The sequence below is a fragment of the Sinocyclocheilus rhinocerous genome, unplaced genomic scaffold (assembly GCF_001515625.1).
Source record: "Sinocyclocheilus rhinocerous isolate Xijiao unplaced genomic scaffold, SAMN03320098_v1.1 scaffold562, whole genome shotgun sequence".
Taxonomy (NCBI): domain Eukaryota; kingdom Metazoa; phylum Chordata; class Actinopteri; order Cypriniformes; family Cyprinidae; genus Sinocyclocheilus; species Sinocyclocheilus rhinocerous.
The window spans coordinates 1,738,666-1,758,184 of NW_015641608.1; the positions used below are offsets into that span (position 1 = coordinate 1,738,666).

At 37.9% G+C, this 19,519-nt stretch overlaps 1 protein-coding gene across 11 annotated transcripts in view; it reads left to right on the forward strand.

Annotated features, from left to right (window-relative positions):
* nek1 (NIMA-related kinase 1) overlaps positions 1-15,171 on the forward strand; it is a 38,865-nt gene extending 23,694 nt beyond the window's left edge. For all 11 annotated transcript variants that reach the window (XM_016571990.1, XM_016571995.1, XM_016571996.1 and 8 more), the window contains 5 exons: positions 7,476-7,615; positions 7,735-8,078; positions 9,299-9,432; positions 9,960-10,092; positions 14,007-15,171. In XM_016571990.1, coding sequence (XP_016427476.1) covers positions 7,476-7,615; positions 7,735-8,078; positions 9,299-9,432; positions 9,960-10,092; positions 14,007-14,020 — 765 coding nt within the window. In that variant the 3' untranslated portion in view covers positions 14,021-15,171. The remainder of the gene's footprint in view (positions 1-7,475; positions 7,616-7,734; positions 8,079-9,298; positions 9,433-9,959; positions 10,093-14,006) is intronic.
* Positions 15,172-19,519: the final 4,348 nt, after the last annotated feature.

The following is a 19,519-nucleotide window of genomic DNA, read 5'->3' on the forward strand; positions in this document are numbered from 1 at the left end:
TCTGTCTCTCTCTCTCTCGCTCTCCCTACCGTTAGGTAACTTGTGCATTGTTTTACTTACTTGTTTTTGACATATCCGACCGAACTACAAACTTTCCAGTGATGTCTGTGAGAAAGATATATTCACTCGACAAGCTCGTGTATCTGCGCCGCCGCGCGCTCAATCCACTCAGCGTGCTTTGTTAATCAGCTCGCGCACACCAGCTATACAGGCGTTAATACTGAATGTTTAACAGTATATTCATTGCATACATATACTTCGTAGTAGACATCCTTAACTCCTTTCTGCTGTCTGTTGTTCTGTTGTCGGTGTTTCTTTGTTTGAATATGGCGCTTATCACATGCTGTGTGGTATCGGCGTTTGGTATCGGGGCATTTGAACGAGTACGAGTACAGGAGACCAGTATCGGGCCCGATACCAGTATCGGTATCGGTGCATCCCTAGTAGGAAGTTAAATTAAATAAAATGTGGAGGATGTTAACTGTGATAAGATGATTGTCAGGCCAGTTTACAGTGACGGTGCGTGTGACAGAGCGGTCCTTTAAAGACGTAATTGTGTGACGTGATAGTATGTCCCAAAGCTTGCCTACTCTTCTACTACACACTCAAAAGTGTGTACTTTTTCTTCACCAAAAGAGTACATACTTTAAGGGCGTAGTTTAAGTAGGCACATTGAGACGCAGCATCAGTTGGTTATGTCTAAAATGAAAGTAAACAGTTGAGAGAAAAACAGATACGTGCCTGTATATTAGATGCGTGCAGCTCTTAAAGGGATAGTATTAAACATTCAGCCGACTGTCATTAAAGGGATAGTTCCCTCTAAAATTTAATTTCTGTCATTATTTACTCACTCACATGTTGTCCCAAACCTGTATTAATTTCTATCTGAACACAAAAGAAGATATTTTGAAGAATGTGGGTAACCAAACAGTTGCTGGCCCACAATGAATTTGATAGTAGGAAAAAAATACTATGGAAGTTACTGTGGACCAGCAACTCTTTGGTTTTCCACGTTCCTCAAAATAGCATTTATGTTCAGCCGAAGAAAGAAACTCATTCAGGTTTAAAACAACTTTTTGAGTGAGTATATGATGGTATAAAAATAAAACACTGATAGAATCGACAGACAGATGACAGAATTTTTATTTTGGGGGGAACTATTCCTTTAAGGTTAATAAAACAACAAAACGCAATGAGAAAAATCACTCACTATTCTTGACTGAAGAACTTTAATACAGTTGCTTTAGGAATCAGTCTATATAGTGTTTTATTTTTATGTTTGTTCATTCAATTTCTTGAATGCTCCTGCTAAATACACCTATTGTACCTGAAAATAAAATCTTCGCCCACTTTAGCCTAAATATCTGCCATTCTTTTTTTTTTTGTTACCTTGAAAGGCTTTGTCTTCTTAATAGGGAAATTAGTTTGGCTGTGCTGCTCAGACAACTTGCAAAATAGTAAGACCAACATGACAAAGAATCGTGATAAAATCATGAATCGTGATATTTCAAAAAAAAAAAAAACGTGATATGATATTTTTTCCATATTGCCCACCCACATTTGCGAGTGAAGTTTTTGCTGAGGTCGCCACTGGCGACTATATATATTTACGTTATGACTTAAAAATTGGCATGTAATGCCCTTTTTCCTGATTGTTTTGCGTTATGTTCACGTATTAAACTGAGACGATGCTCATCAAAGTTTTAGTGAAAAGAGTTTCAAACAGTCCTCATCTCTGCCACACAGCAGCATTGACGGCACACCTGCTAAACGCAGCTCAGTTGTGCAGCATGAGAGAGATCGAAATGACGGAGATGTGCGAAGTAGGAGTGTAATCATTACTAATGTTTTCTTGTTATCAAGGTCTTAGTCTATATGCTAATGCTGTTCTGCTAATGCGTGAACTTCATATTATTTGTAGCGCACTTGCTGTCCAGTAATCGCAATAAGCTTTGTGCTTTTTAATAAATAAAGTATCAGCTTTAAAATTTTGCCAAATTCATAACAAAATTCAAACAATAAATAATATGGCAGGCGCGATCGCTTTAGCGCCTCAGTGAACCCATTATATATTTCTCTTTACTACTATTGTACAAAATGAACATGAATTAACATCAAAAGCCTTTTTTTTTTTTTTTGACAAAAGGTAAGCTTTTTTATAAGAGGCTAGGGCTGGGCTATTTGACCTAAAATCAAAACCTCGATTATTTGAACACTTTACCTCGATTTCGACTATTTAACGATTATTTTTTAAAATTTATTTTATTATTTTTTTGCCCTCATAGTTCATTAAAGGGTTGTAGTGTAAAAATGTGGGATTTTTTTTTCTAATGAAAGAGTGCATTTCTTGTCTTTGTGATTTTAAAATAATTGAAGGAAACCAACTGTTTATGGTTATTTGTTGAATACTTCGAACAATTAAATTCAAAGCTTGCTTGAAATGAAGACGTCTTATGAAAAAAAGTCATTTCAGTTAAATTGTAAAAGTAAGTTTCCCAAAAAAAAAAAAATAATAATAACTTACATTTTTTGCAAACAAAATAAATGAATATTGCCATGTCAAAAATAGAAAATAACCAGCATCTCTTGCAAACAAAATACATTTAATACATTTTACAGGCGCTGCATGTAAAAGTTTAAATTCTTTTAACGTGCCACTCACGTGCGAGACACTGCAAAATACGCGAGTGCAACGGTCATACACATCCGTATAGCGCTGACGCGGTAGTATGTTTTTAAGGGGAAAGTATTAATAGGATTAAAAAAACAAAATCACCGACATGGTAAAATTACGTTGGTTACAGGTTCTGAATTTCGGTTTCGATTTCTTTTCAATTAATCGTCCAGCCCTAAAAGAGCCTACAGTACAATTTACTGAAATGTCTCATGTAATCGCTTATTCTGTGTCAAACTGCGGAAAACGTGTAAAGCTTGTAAACAATGCCACGTAACAATACATTTACCTCAGAATAACCCTTCAGCGTCCATATGCTTATCAGTCAGCTAGAAAATTAACTATAAAGAGGAGCATTTTGCTATATTTATGTGCTATTGCATATTAATATTTTTACTTAACTTGTTGTCTGCATGATAAGAAATGCAAGAATGTAAGCTAAAGCTAAAAATTCAACTCGATTATAAAATTGCATGTTACTAATGAAGAAAAACAGGCTGGATGTGTGAGTGAAAGACATATGACAACATTTATAGGATGCATTGAGGAGCCCAAACTACACTCAGTGGCCAGGTGATACTTATGGTCCATGATATTGGTACATATTCTGTGTAATAAACAATTCTTTGCGACTGTATATTTCAAGTAGGAAAAGATGTTTAGTTCCCACTTTAAGTGACCCTTAGTTCCTAGATCATCTACAAGATGGATTAAAATGCTGATAAAGTCAAGAAAAGATTAGACATAAACACATGACAGTATGATTGAAATGTTAAAATGTAAAAAAAAAAATTAAATAAAACACGTTTATTCTGTGGTGCCTAAAAAAATAATTTGGCACCTAAGTTTTTTTCTTATAGGAGCTAATGGCTCCTTACTCGATTTTTTTTGTCTGGAGCCCTGAGACCTTAGCCTGGAGAATGGAGCATTGTGGGTGGGTGGTGGTTGTTCATGAATGTGTGGTGTAAAGAACTGACTGACTTTACCTAAGAAAAAAAATTGTGGCACAATAATTTGCCATATACAGGTGCATCTCAATAAATTAGAATGTCGTGGGAAAGTTCATTTATTTCAGTAATTCAACTCAAATTGTGAAACTCGTGTATTAAATAAATTCAATGCACACAGACTGAAGTAGTTTAAGTCTTTGGTTCCAGCTTGGTGTAACATCAGAAATACCAGAAGATAAACTACAAAGACCTGTAATGATCTTTAAAAATGCATAGTTCTACCATAAGAAGAACTAGTGTTATTGAAGTATTGTTTATATACTAATATATTATTGATTAATATTTGCTTTTATTTTTATATTTTGAGACTTCAGTTTAATTTTAGTTTAGTTTTGGTAATTTGATGTGCTTTTGGATTTTTTTTTCCCCCCAGTTTTTTTTTTTAGTTTTAGTACTTCAACTCAAACTAACTTATTTCAGTTAATTGACAAAGCAGTATTTCTTCAGTGTTTTTTTCTAATATTTGTTGATCAAGTTTCAAAAATCATCTAATGTTCATATTTTATATTAGTTCTTTTTTAGTTAATTTAGTTTTTTTTTTTTTTTCAGTTTGATGTTGACAAAAACAACACTGTGAAGAAATCCAGGTGTGTGTGTTTGTCTTAATCGAAAGATGTAAGACTATCCCTGCGTCTCAATGTTCATACTAGCCATCCTAAATAGTATGTGAGATTAAAATAAGTGTGTCCCAAAGCGTAGTATGTTGAAAAGAGTATGCCAAAAGTCCCCGGATGGTCTACTATTTCAGGTCGATTTTTTAAGTGTGGATCCGTGCACACTCTAATGGCTAATATTACCCACAAATCATTGCGTTTTGACGAATGATTCGGTTGAGAACTACAAACATGAATAAAAAGTTTTAAAAACTACAAACATGGTGGATGTGCGCGTCCGATGGTTGAGTAGAGAGGTTTAGATAAAGGGGTTTGAGTTACTAATAATCAACATTTAACCTGGTAAAAAAGTATTTATTTAATGTTATCCGTGTTATATTTCATCTGCAACAGCAATGTAAACTTTTATAAACATCCGTTTGGTCGTTAACTTTTAAATGCATCATTATGCAGAAAATGTGAGCAGAGTTCTCCTCATGAAGACCCGCAGATCAACGAGCTGCTACTTTTCTCTCCAGTACGGTAGGAAGTTAAATGAAATGAAAAGTGGAGGATATAAACTGTGACAAGATGATTGACAGGCCAGTTTACAGTGACAGGGTGCGTGTAACTATGTGACAGAGCGGTCCGTTAAAGACGCAATTGTATGACGTGATAGTATGTCCCAAAGCTTGCGTACTCTTTTACTACACACTCAAAAGTGTGTACTTTTTTTCCTCACCGAAAAAGTACATACTTTAAGGATGTAGTATAAGTAGGCACATTGAGACGCAGCATATTACAGAGCATAGTAATGGAGGACCCCACAGCTGCCATTTATCACACTAATTACACTACAAGGCAAGAGAAGAAGAGATCACTAAAAAGAGCAAGAGAAAGACTATGAGGAAGAAAGAGATGGCACTATAGCAGGAGAAACAGATGGCAGCCTTCGGTAATATGTAGCACTTAGCATAGAATGATAGAGGAGCTCAGATTTGTACATCTCATAGAATCTTTTTGTTTGGGGTGATTTGTTTTCCACAGACTAAAATTTGTGTTTTTGCGCACATAATGGTATGTGCATACGAGGATAGGCATATGTTATGAGTGTGGATGTGCCTCGGGTCATTGCTGTGCTGGATGGACTGCTGAATGTGTGTGTGTGTGTGTGTGTGTGTGTGTGTGTGTGTGTGAGCTCCTGAGTGGAGCGTTATTAATGCGATTCTTCCACATCCTTGATGTGCCAGTAAACCAAAGGACTTTGCGCTGGCCTGTGTACTTTTTCGCCCACCCCACAGGCGCACATACACAAATACTTTTCTTTGCCCTCACAAAAGCACATTAACATTCACACCCATGCCCACACTTTTGCAAACACGCCCACACATTTGGCCTTTTGGCTTGCTTGCACCCAACCCTCTGGACAACTGGACAGTCAGATCACACACACACTAAATGCCGTCTTTCTCAGCGCAAGCTGTCAGTCTGTTTAATCAGTAGTTTAGCACTCTTCTCCACTGTGCAAGTGCGAGAACACAGTGCGTCTCTGTACCGACGGCTGTGGTGGAGACGGATGACTGCGCCGATATTAAAGCCCTCCTCTGCTCTGTGGAGACAATTTTAAGTCCCTGCTGGGTGTTAAATAGCTAAGTTGTTTTATTCCTGCACACGATTCAGATTGAATAAGTTTGAACTGCAACTTAGAGATTGTGCTTGTGCATTTTTTTTTTTCAATTCATATTGATTAAAGAGCAATTTTCTATACTTTTATAGTCCAATTAAAATGTCAAGGTTTCTTGCACCAAAAATAGTTGTAAGCTACTTTTTATGACAATTCTCAGCTCTCCCAGACCCTTAGAACTAAAGATGTATAATAAAAGTGTTACTTTTTTTCTGATGTTAAAATATTTTCTCCTATCCTAGCTAACAGATGTGGTTAGATGTTATGCTGTGCTAGCAGTTGTTATGGCAGATGTGTTTAGCTTTGCGCTGTGTTAGCAGATGTGGTTAGCTGTTGTGCTGTGCTAACAGTAGAGGTTAGCTGTTTCACTGTGGTTACAGTTAGCTGTTGCACTATGTTAGCGGTTATGGTTAGCTGTTGTGCTGTGTTGACAGATACAGTAAGATGCTTACACCACTGAAAATCAACAATATGTAAATTGATTTACTAGTGTTAAAGTCAGCATGAAATGGAAATTCACCCTGTCTATGTTCTATAATGTCAGTCTTCCGGTGAAATAACAGACTTCTCTCTGGTGACGTATGTTGGACTTTATTGGATCATTTAATCAGCTTAAACCGCTTCTATTTCTTACAATCAACTGCAAGCGTGCATTTAGATCTGCCTCCATTCAATCAACAACCCATGAATTGACCCACATCTCACTAAGTTTCACTTGAAAGAATCTGATGCTAATTCAGTTACATAATTACTTTTAAAAGTGTTAACACTGGCAGTGTGGCAGTATCAAAACATTGCTCTGTTTGAACATCCTGACCAGGCCAAAAGCATTGGTTAAAGCAATGTTCAAGTTTGGGATGGGACTATATGTTTGGAAATCTTTTTAAAACAAACATTATGCACTTCATTTTGCACTTATAAAATGGGATGCTTTTTGCTACTGTGCCTCTAAGACTTCCATGTAAACACCCTCTTCACTTGTGGGATGAATTGAAAAACAGTGCTTATTTAAGTTTGCTGTCAGGTGCAATATAGTTGGCTCTGCCTCATCCTTCAATGACAACCTCTGCACAGCCTGCATTACATTGTGACAGGTTCACAAAACAATCCACAAAGAAATGTGCTGCACAAACTGTGAAGGTCAGACTGAAATAATCAGGGATGTTGTTAAAAATAAACTTCAAATGCTTGTTTCTAACATTAGGATCCTTCTGTCTATGCAGAGACACAGGTGCTACCCCTCAGCACAATGTTTGCTGAACTTCCTGAACCTCTGAGATAACAAATTGATTTTTTTTTTTTTAATTGTGTCCTGTCATTTACATGCTCATGGCTGTGACAACACAACCATGCTTACAGGTTGAGCCATTTTTGCAGCTTATTTTTCATAAATAGTTTGAGAAACCTGAGGAGGGAGTTTTGCATTTGGAGCATTCGAGTATAGAGTTTGCTTCAAAAGAACATGAATATTTCTTATCTGTAATGTTTGATATCACTTGTGTGTGTTCTATCAGATGCTGAGGACGTGCTCTTTACCAGACCTCAGTAAAGTATTCAGTGATGCTGCAGAACCTGAAGTTGCAGTCGCTCCTGACAACAACCTGGAGATTGAAGATCTGGAGGATAAAGCGGATGAGCAGTCTGAACCTGAGGAGTAAGACACACAAAACATGCATGCATGTGTACCTGCTCTCTCTCTCTCTCTCTCTCCCACACACACACACACACACACACACACACACACACATTCACTTATGACTGTGTCTCTCTCAGTGTGTACGAGGATGATGATTTGAGGGAGCTCAGAGCATCTATGGAGAGGCTTCTCCAGGAGCCGCGCAGTGATGATGAAGATGATTACGAAGAGGACGACGATGGCGGTGGATCCAACAGTAGTCCAGCTGATGAAGAGGCAGCTGGCCTTAATGGGTTGGCTAGTGCTGGTGTTGACAAATGCAGTCCAGAGGAGGAGTGTTTTAATGGAATGGCTGAGGAAGATGATGATGTTAGCCATGGTGAAGAAGAGCCAGGAGGGCCAGTTACTAACGTAATGGAGGTTGAGGAGGATGAAGAGCAGAACAGTAGTGAAGGCCAGCTCAATGAGGAGTGGCAGTCTGGTAATGCATCCATAAACAGCTGCAAATGCTAAACATATCCACAAACAGAGCACAAAGACTGAACACATGCTCAAAAACAGGACAGATCAACTGCTATCTGCATCCACAGATGCAGCATTACGGCTAACAAGATCCACAAACATGTCCGTGGACACAGCATAACACAACAGCTAACCATAACCGCTAACATAGTGCAACAGTTAACTAACCACAGTGAAACAGCTAACCTCTACTGTTAGCACAGCACAACAGCTAACCACATCTGCTAACACAGCGCAAAGCTAAACACATCTACCATAACAACTGCTAGCACAGCATAACATCTAACCACATCTGTTAGCACAGCTTAAAAGCTAACCAAATCCACTAGCACAACCGAAAATCTAGCTACATTCGTTAGCATAGCTCAGCAGCTAGCCACATCTGCTAACACACCACAACAGCTAACCGTAATCGTTAACACAGTGCAACAGTTAACCCCATCTGCTAACCCAGCACGACATCTAACCACATCCGCTAACCTGGTACAACAGCTAATTTAGTCCGTGAACACGTCACATCCGCTAACACAGCGCAACAGCTAGACACAACTGCTAACACAGCACAATTGCTAACTATATGCACTAAAACAGTGCAACAGCTAACCATATCATCTAACATAGCACATCTGCTAATCACATCTGGTAACAGGGCAAAACTGCAAGCCACTTGCGCTAACATAGCGCAACAGCAAACTACAACACAGCTAACAATTGCTAACTGCATCTGCAAGCTCAGGTCAACAGCTAACAAACACTTTAAATGCAGCACAATAGCTAATCATGTTCATAAAAACAACAGCTAACCTCAACTGCGAACACAAATGTTGACACCATCCACAAACACAACTAAACAATTACTGACTACATTAACAAGCACAACTCAATGGAATTATAACCTAAATGCAACAAACAAACATCATGTTCAACTGTTGCTAAGCTCTCTAAAAATGAAAACAAGTACTGTGTTTATTGAGCTAAAGATATTGTTCTGGCTAATTGAATTTGATGATTGATTTGGCTTTGTATGACTACGGTGTGGAATGACATTGGCAAATAACACTTTCAGTACTGACATAGGTCAGCGTAGTATTAGCAATATTCCACAACAATACACTCTCACTATGTGAACTTTGATAGATTGTAGTATATCTTTATCTCTGTGCATGTGTATGCATGCAGATGACAGCGAGGAAGAGGACGAGGAAGACCTAGAGCAACAGGACAGTATCTTCAGTCGTCTGGAGGAGCTGCGGTTCCATCTAGAGCAGGCCATGGGCTTTGAGAACTTCATTCAAGCCTACAACAAGATCAAGGTCCGAGTTCCTCGGTTTTGCATTAAATGTCAACTCTCACCATGTCTCCAGTGAGATTCAGTGGTTTTGTGCCCGGGTGAATGCATTGCGGAAATACTGCATAACTAAGAGGTCTTTAGTGGTCAAACACCACCAATAACAATGCAGCTATGTACTTCTTAGATGAGGACACATACATTTTTAAAAACCCAAGTTTTGTTTTTAGCCGTCGTGTTCATTCTGGGAATTAGATACAGATGTTATCCTTAACCTTTAAGAATGTTAAATGTGCTGCCTTGTGATGCTTTTTATATAGTTTGTCACACTGGAAGTGCAGAAAACTGCTGTGATTTGCGGTCATTTATGCTGCCGCTTCGGTTAAGAAACCCTTCGTAACAACATGAGATTAGTAAATGATGAAAGAATCTTTTATCTTTGGGTAAATTATCCCTTTTAGAATGTGGTTGCACCTGGCACTGGGCTTTATTACTTGACTTTATCCAGCATATCCAGATTGTAATTTGTATGAGTTTTGTTTGTTTATTTAGGCTATTCATGAGGATGAAGATGAGAACATTGCAATGGGCTCCAGCATGGTGCAAAGCATTTTGGGAACCAAGCACCAACACTTGTATCCTAAAATCCTCCATTTGGTGATGGCAGATGGAGCTTACCAGGAAGGTAAAGTGTGTACACACACATTCTCACTCTCTGATCCATTCGTGCACCATTTCATCTGATGTTCTTCATACAGTCGTACCAGTTCATTCAGTCAGATCTTTGCAGAAATAGAGCAATATAACATGAATGGGTGTAAAAGAGAGCAATTATGTCATTCAGTGCAGTGTGAATCAAGCACTTTAGAGAATGCCCTGAAAACACACATAAACACATTCTTAAAGAGACAGAGTTTTTATTTAGACATAGCCTGCCTCTGTGTCTGTGTGTTTATGTATATGTGTGAGTGTGTAATTGTGTATGTATAGTTTGTATGTAAGTATGTGTGTGTATATGTGTATGTGTAAATATATATGTAAAATTTATTGTTATTAATAATAATGACTGTTTTTTATTAAAGGGGTCATCGGATGCCCATTTTCCACAAGTTGATATGATACTTTAGGGTCTTAATAAAAAGTCTATAACATACTTTGGCTAAAATTTCCCAATGGTAGTGTAAAACAACACCCTTTTAACCTGTCAAAAACAGCTCTGTTTACAGCAACCCATTTTGGTACATTTCCCTTTAAAGTCTTTCCCTGAGAGACTGTAAACTTTAGCCGTATTCATCGTGAAACTTGCTAACTAGCACATTATTAGGAAAGGCGATTTGCAAAATTCATTTAAAAACCTTATACTCACTTATTCTGGAGGTGAAGCTGGATCATGAATGATCCACGCGAAGGTAGATGCATTTAGGTAGATCGGGGACGCATTCCCTTCAAAAACAAAAGTAATCCACTGTTCCTTCAGCGGCACAGATGCCGGGAGTAAATGACGACTGCTATGTTCATTATTACATCCAACAACAAAACACCTCAGTCTCTTAGGAGACATTCTTGTCTACCCCTGCTCTGGCACTGAAACAATGGCAGACTGATGACAGCTCACTCAGGGCGGTTCTAACGTAAAACGCCAGTGTCAATCAACTATCGTGGGAGGGGCCTTGGAATCTGAGAATGGCTTGATTTTAGAAAGGGGTTTGGATTTATAGAGATTTTTAAAAAACCACTGGGTGGATTTTTATCATTATAGTGTGGTTGTGTACACACTGCTGTAAGGTCCGCACACATGGCCCAAGGAAGGTATCCAGTGGCGGATGAAGGTCTCTTGCGTCCAAGACACATTTCAGTTCAAACATGTAAAAGTGAACTTTGCATCCAATGACCCCTTTAAATTATTACAACAAAATATTATTTTTATTACTAATATAAACAATATACTTATGTAAACACTAAATAATAATGTATTATTATGTATAACGTATTATCTTATTTAATTATCACTTTTATTATTATTAATAATAATAATAACAACAACACCATATACACATAATATGCCTACCTTCCCCAGCTATTTTTTCCAGTTTTTAGTCCCTAGATTTACCAATACAAGCTAATAACAAAAATTTGCCAAAATTATTATAAAATGATTTATGATTTTTATATTTTATTTCCATAATATAAATGTATTTATATACAATTTTTTTATTATTATTATTATTGCTTATAATAGTACTCGAAATACAATACAAAAACATGATACAACAATGTACTGTTCAGCTCATAAAGGGATAGTTCACCCAAAAATGAAAATTCTGTCATTAATTACTCAGGCCCTGTTTACACTAGTGTGTTTTCGTTTTAAAACGCATAACTTTTGCTATGGTTATGCCTGTCGTTAACACTACTTTGGCGTTTTCGACCCTTAAAAACGGAGACTTTTGAAAACGCTGCAGACCCTGTTTTAGTTTGAAAACTCTGGGGTTGCATTTCAGTGTAAACTGACCAAAACGGAGACTTTTGAAAATGATGGCGTGGCTGCCCACATTCGCTCTGCGTATCCTTGACGACCGTGTAAACAATAACATTATGCTCATTGTTGTACCATAGACATGTATGGCTGCGATCCACTCCACTTTTAGACACGCACTCGCGAACTTCCCCTCAGGGGAATCCCCGCTGATTTTGAAGTGGGTTCCACTTCGTGAAGTGAACGAGGGAAGTTTATATGGACAGACCCTCGACCCCTCGATTTTGACCGAGGGAGCGAGTCTGCTTCATATGCACACTTCAGGCCACTCCACAGACCACAATGCAACACGATTATGACGTCATCGCAGATCGCGTTCAATTTATCCCCACCCCAAACAACTCTATAATATATAAATGATTTTTGTAACAGCCCAGGCATACCTATATACATATAGAATGCTGCACAAAACAAATTCGTAAGGGGAAAAATGTAAACAATAAACCAACTCTATAGCAGAGTCTAAGTGATCAAGGGCTTAGGACGTTCCAGTTCAGCCCATTCCAAGGGCTCCGCCCGTAGTGGGCACTCATGCAATGTAATCAATGACGTACATCCGAGTGACCGAGACGGAGGGAAGTTTGCGAGTGAAGGGCATAAAAAACAGACTGGAACGCAGCCTATGACGGTTTCATCGGGCGCACGCACCTGGCCCGAAGTTAACTTCCGGTCTGTGTTTATTTATCGGTCTGGCTAGTGGCGCCAGCTACAAACGCAGTTAAAGTGATGAGTAGACTGAAGTTGGGCTCAGGTGGTTGTGCTGTGGGATGTGTTTCCCATACATTTATTTATTTGTGGCGACCCGCCACGATATCAAAACTGACCGATTTTCCAAAAGGCTTCGTTGAATAAACATGAGCACGTACTGCACATTTAAAAATCAAAACGAGGCGCGGGTGTTTTTATATCACTGTATTTCTGAAGGAAGACTGTCTTTAGAAAATTTTTGATGTCATTTTCATTTCATCTTGCATGTTATATGCCTCATAAAGCAGGGCTTGTGAGCTCAGCGCTGCTTTGTGTACAGCCATTACTGGGGACACCTCTGTTTCTCCCACTCTGCTGGCAGAGAATGAATTTGCTTTTTCAATAAGTACGTCTACACAGCAAACATATTTTGCTTGTTATCAAAAATAATCTACTCTAGAGGGACTTAGCTGTTGTTATTGAGTCTATTTGGAAGTCTACCAGAAGTTAAGTTAGGGCCACAAAAGCGTGCATGCGCAGTAACATTTGTTTATATTGTTGCCTTAAAACCTTCTATAGGTAGAATCCCATTCAACCACTCCAAGCACGTAGACGCGTCCGCTATCTAAATAATAGGGCATATGCCTATACATATCTATGGTTGTACCTGCATGAATGGTCATGTGACATGTGTTTTCGGTTGTGTAGTGTGGACGGAGATCGTTTCTGAAACGCAGTGAAAACGCCAGTGTAGACGAGGATTGTTTTCATTTTAAAACGCCGTTTTAAAAGGAAAACGCACTAGTGTAAACAGGGCCTCACCCTCATGTCATTCCAAAGCCGTAAGACCTTCGTTCATCTTCACAAATTAAGATATTTTTGATGAAATCTGAGAGCTTTCTGACCCTGCATAGACAGCAACAGAACAACGGACCTTAATGACAGAATTTTCATTTTTAGGTGAACTTTCCCTCAAATGTGTACAGTTCATTCACTAGTCCAAACAGAGTGAAATAGATTCGCTGTTCAAACAAGCAGTGCCTTCTCTTGTAGCAGATGTTTTCAGCACAAGACATGCTGCGTAAGTCTCTGAGCAGTTCCAGGGCATATGGGTCAGGTCACATCATTTGGGTTAAGTTGCATACATGTGTCTGCTTGTGTATGTAGCAGCCTCTGATTGATGTGAGGGTATTTCTGGCATTTTCACTGTGTGTTCAAGGCTAACTCCTGATTATGGACTTTAATGTGACCTCTGACATCAGGAATATAGCCTGGAAGTTTTCTTAAGATCTCAGTCTCGTAAGTGAGTTAATTAATATTCTTTAACAGTTCCTCTGTTTCTTTCTCTTCTGCCCCTCTCTCTCGCTCTCTCTCAGATAATGATGAATAGAAGTTATTCATCCATGCCGTTGGCAGCCTTGGTCAATCTGCTGGCAGGCTGAAGTGTTCCCATGATGCACTCTGACAGGCTGAGGAGGTGCATGTCGGGGAAGGGGGATTTGAGAGAGAGGGGGTAAAAAGGGAAATGGTCCACTCAAGCATGGGCAGTTTAAAGTCCACGGTTGACTGTAGTTCTACTTCCATATCTCAAGTCACTTGAGCACTACTTTGTAAATTTTGTGCATATAAATGTGCTGTGTATAATAATATTTAACCAAACCGTAGCCGAGTGTTAGCAGGCGAGAAGAAGTCTCCGACAGAGATGTGCATGTGTGTACTCCTAGCTGATGACAGACTGTATGTGAAATGCTGCTCGTGCTGTGTTCACAACAGCTGAAGCCATGGAAACTGCTTTTTAAGGCTCTAGACTGGCCAGGGAGGTCTAGTTTAGGGGTCAGAGGTCAATTATCTGCCCAATATCAGGTGCTCGCGCACAACAGGCAGCGGGTTCTTCTAACCAGCTGTCTACCTCAGAAAACAGATCAGTCTAAACGTCTTGTCTAAAAAAACAGTTTTCTCAAATTTTCTGAACCTCTTTTTCTACTTTTTACACATCGTTTACATAACATGCTCAAATTATTTAGCCTTAGCTTTCAAGATTTCTTACCGGTAAATCTTAAAGCATTATTTCAGGATTTGGCGAAACTGTTATTTAGGAAGTTACTATGCAGATGAAGTGCTTATCGGGGTTTTTAACGTGATAGTTCACCCAAAATTAATATTCTGTCATCATTTACTCCCCCTCATGTTTTTTTGTCCATCACATGGAATGAATGGGGGCCACAACAACATTGGACCCCATTGACTTTCATTGTGAAGAAAAAGTCATACAGGTTTGGAACTGCATGAGTGTGAGGAAATGATGATAGAATTTTCATTCTTGGTGAACTGTCACTATAAGAGCATTTATAAATGCTGTGCACATGCTTTATGCATGTTGTATGCAGCTGCACCTCCGGTGGGTTGTATTAAATGACCTCTGTGTTTTAGTTGCTGGCAAAATGTGGTACTTGAAAGTGTACAGAAAATTGTTAAATAATTTGCAAGCATTACGGTTTGTTTGCATGTCAGAATATGTATATCTTTGTACTGAGAAATAAATAAACGAAATTTTTTCAAAGAATGTACCTGTGTGTGGTTATTTGGCTATAAAACACTCCGCTTTGAATGTGAAGCAGCTGAGCTAAAATCAGTTGCCAATATCTATTTTCAGCTACCTAGATGGGGGGGGGTGTATTTCTTCACCTATCTGTAACCTGACTGGTCTAATGAGCTGTCAGTCAGCAACAACCTTGCAGCTGTCACAAGAATTGGCTGGAAGCGTGTAGGGTTTTCCCCTTATCGCAGAACACCCGTACATTCTCAGACAACCACAAACTATTGTGGGTGTGTGTGTGTAAGTTGTGTCTTTGCCAGATATCTTGAGTCACGTAGTTGCAAGCCTCTACAAATTCATTCATGTGTATTTCCACCGAGATAATTGAACATCCACAAAAGATTGTCACTGAATACAATACTCTGTTCAAATTCTTTACTCGGCAAGGACACTTGAAATTGATCAAATATGACAGTAAAGACCTGTATAATGTCAAAAGATTTCGATTTCAATAAATGCTGTTCTTGTCAACTTTCTATTCATCAAAGGAACTTGATAACTTCGTATCACAGTTTCCACAAAAATATGAAGCAGCAAAACTATTTTCAACATTGATAATAATAAGAAATGTTTCTTGAGCGGCAAATCAGCATATTAGAATGATTTCTGAAGCATGTGACACTGAAGCCCAGAGTACTGATGCTGAAAATTCAGCTTTGCCACCACAGGAATAAATTACATTTTAAAATATGTACAAATAGGAAACTTTATTTTAAATTGTAATAACATTTAGCAATTTCTCTTTGCACCTGAACAGCATCATCAATCATTATGCTATTTAATTTCTCCCTTATTCAGCAAAAACACAGTTTGAAGTAGCAGTAAAAACACTTTGCCCTCAACTACCACCACTAGCCTTTTATTTCTCACTCTGTTTTGTGCTTTGTTTGGCATAAACTCAGTTGTGTGTTGCATTATATTCATTGTCACAGTTAATTATGCCTGTTTGAGCTTCAGCTCTGTGCTATGCAAATACATCTACCTGATCCTGTGGGAGAATTAAATTACGCCATACAAGGAAGCACTGATGGATGAAAGAATATATTTTTATTCTCTTTATCATGGCAGCGTATTACTCTCATTTGAGTGCCTTTTAATTTCAAGCAAGATGTATATATTGTACCGCAATTTTAGAAACGCCAGAGCGTCGTTAATCATATCGGTACGGTTAATGCTTCTGAAGTGCTTGCAATTTAAAAAAAGCCAATATAATTAACTATTTATCATCTAAACGACTATTTACAGATATGAGGATACTCATTTACCATTTCAAGAAAAACTTGGGCTCATGATATAAACATTTAATTGATTCATTGCATTGATATAATGTTCAATATTCATGGTCAGGAGTCATGGAGTTCGGGAGGATTCTTAATCACTGGGAATGTTTAATGTGTTCATGACGGATGGAGTGAGGGCAGTAAGACAGCAGAATGGATTGAGCAAGAAAAAGCTGTTATCCTCGTCTCACCCTCCATTCCTCTAAAATCTTTTACCCATTTATCAAATCCCAAGGGTTGAGTTAATTGACTTCCTGGTTTTGGTTCCCAAAAGGTGATATGTGAGTCAATGAGGAAGATCTCCTATGTATATATGCAATACATACATATTCACGCTCCGTTTGCCATGCACACACATGAATGAATCGTTTTTGCCTCGTATCTGAGTAATTTCATCGATGGCTTTGTGCCTAATATGACAAGTGTTTTGCCTGAAGGTATAATTTTGCAGAGTTTTTCCCTTGATGGGAGTTGCAGATCTGGTTTATTTGTACAGTCTCTCTATGGGCTTCTTAAACTAGGTTAGATTGTGTTAAAACCCTCCCCCACCTGAAGGCAGATTAATACTGCTCTTTCATTAACCTCTGCACTATTAACCGTCTCTGGTGTGGAAACAGACATTCAATATCCCGTTGAAGTCCTGCTGAGACAGGAGCGTGAGATTATCAATGGCGCGGGCTGTAAAGCGTGTATTGATAGATGTATTGGAGTGGGTTAGAGAGGGAAAGAGAAAGCAGGATGTGTTGGATGATGAACTGCGGAGAACATTTGGTGCAAAGTGTGTTTATGTGGGGAAATTGGGGAGTGTTGTCATACATTTTGCTTCAAAGTCTGAAACTCAGTTTGTGCTGTGTGTCAACCCTTTATATAATGTTCCCATATTTATCTCCGATAAATTAATGAAATCTACAAGTTATCCCTAAATTGTGTACATTAATGTCAAGTGCAAAGGGTGCTGCTGTTATAACCTACAACACCACCAGGATAGGGAGTAACACTGATAGAGAACATGGACAATTTAAACAGGTTACGTTATAATGTAATCCCCTCAGAACCTGCAAAATCATTCATAACTTCATTTTCATTAAAAAAAAAAAAAAAATTCTGTACTATTTTTTCTAAATGAAACACACATTTGTGGCACAAGTGAATTTAGGCATCACATTATTCTAATAGTGTTTTCAATTTTTAAGTGAGTGTTAGATGATGATGATTAAATACATCTATAAACGATATAAATACATTACCATTCACTAGTTTGAAGTCAGTAGGTTTTTTTTTTTTTTTTTTTTTTTTTAAGAAATTCATACTTTTATTCTGCAAGGATGCATTAAATTGATCGAAAGTGACAGTAAAGATATTTATAATGTTACAAAATATTTTTAGTTTAAATGCTGTTCTTTTGAACACTGTATTCTGAATTTTCTAAGAATCCTGAGAAAAATATCATCATGGTTTTCATAAAAATATTAAGCAATACACCAGTGATAAAAAATAAGAAATGTTTTTGAACAGCAAATCAGCATATTAGAATGATTTCTAAAGGATCATGAGTCACTGAAGAAAAAAATCAGCTTTGCCATCAGAGGAAAACATTTAAATTTTAAAATGTATATGCAAATAGAAAACAGTAATTCTATATTGTAATAGTATTTCACAATTTTACAGTTTTTCCTATATTTCTTTGCAAATAAATGCAGCTTTGAGGAGTATAAGAGACTTCCAAGAACATAAAAAACCACCAGCTCCAAACTTTTGAACACTAGTGCAATATATACAGGTGCATCTCAATAAATTAGAATGTCGTGGAAAAGTTCATTTATTTCAGTAATTCAACTCAAATTGTGAAACTCGTGTATTAAATAAATTCAATGCACACAGACTGAAGTAGTTTAAGTCTTTGGTTCTTTTAATTGTGATGATTTTGGCTCACATTTAACAAAAACCCACCAATTCACTATCTCAACAAAGTAGAATACTTCATAAGACCAATAAAAAAAAAAAGTGTTGACCAACACTAATAAACTAATATTTCTTACATTAATATTTCTTTAATATTGGTCAATAATATGGTTCTGATGTTTTCAGATTCCTCATTGATTATATTTTTAAATGATAAAACTATCTCATCCTCCTGATTAATTTTGAATTTGACATTGATCTTAGCACTGAACTGATGGGATTGAAAGGAGCCATCCTCCCCCATCAACGCCCCTCATAACTAAAACAGTGGGGTGGAAGAATTATCCCTTAATGTCAAATGCACAGCTAAACTCTGGACTGACCTCAGGACATTCAGTGACAGTGGCAATAATATCATGTCAAGTTGAAGATGGTTGACCAAGAACTTGGAGGTTATATAAAAGCTTTGTTACTTATTAATTGAGAGCAACACCTGTATGGCTACAAACAAGCCAAGAATCAGTGGTTGTACTGTACCTAAAATGAAACCAGAGAATATCAGCCCTCACTCACACTAGCCCTCATTCTGTGTGCAACATTAGATCATGAGTTCACAGTTTTGAAGATTTAGATGGTCGTGGTAGATTGTCACGGCCTTGGAAAACAGATGCGTTCAAGCTGCAAAAGATCCCTGAGTCCATTATTCTGTCTGTCAGGTCTGGCTCTCATGTTTTGAGGAAAAAGCATTTGTCACGTCTCCTCTCTCTCTCTTTCTCCTATCTGTGTCTCTCGCTCAACCCCTCCTTGCTTTTTTATTGCCCGTGACACAGCTGTCGCCTCAGACGTGGCAGAATCGTGTGTGCTTTAATGTGTGCGTGCAGACAAATTGCTGATCACAAACTCACTCAAGGGAAAAAATAAAAGCCAAAATAACATTCTAGCTCTGGCACTTGAGTATAATGTCATTATCTTCTCCTTTTGTATAAAGAATGATTGTGCATAAGGCTATGAAAGCATGCATAAATGCAGTATATATGTTGAAATGATGCATCAAGGACACTTTCAATCGATCAAAAGTGAAAGTAAAAGACACTTGTTACAAAAGATTTAT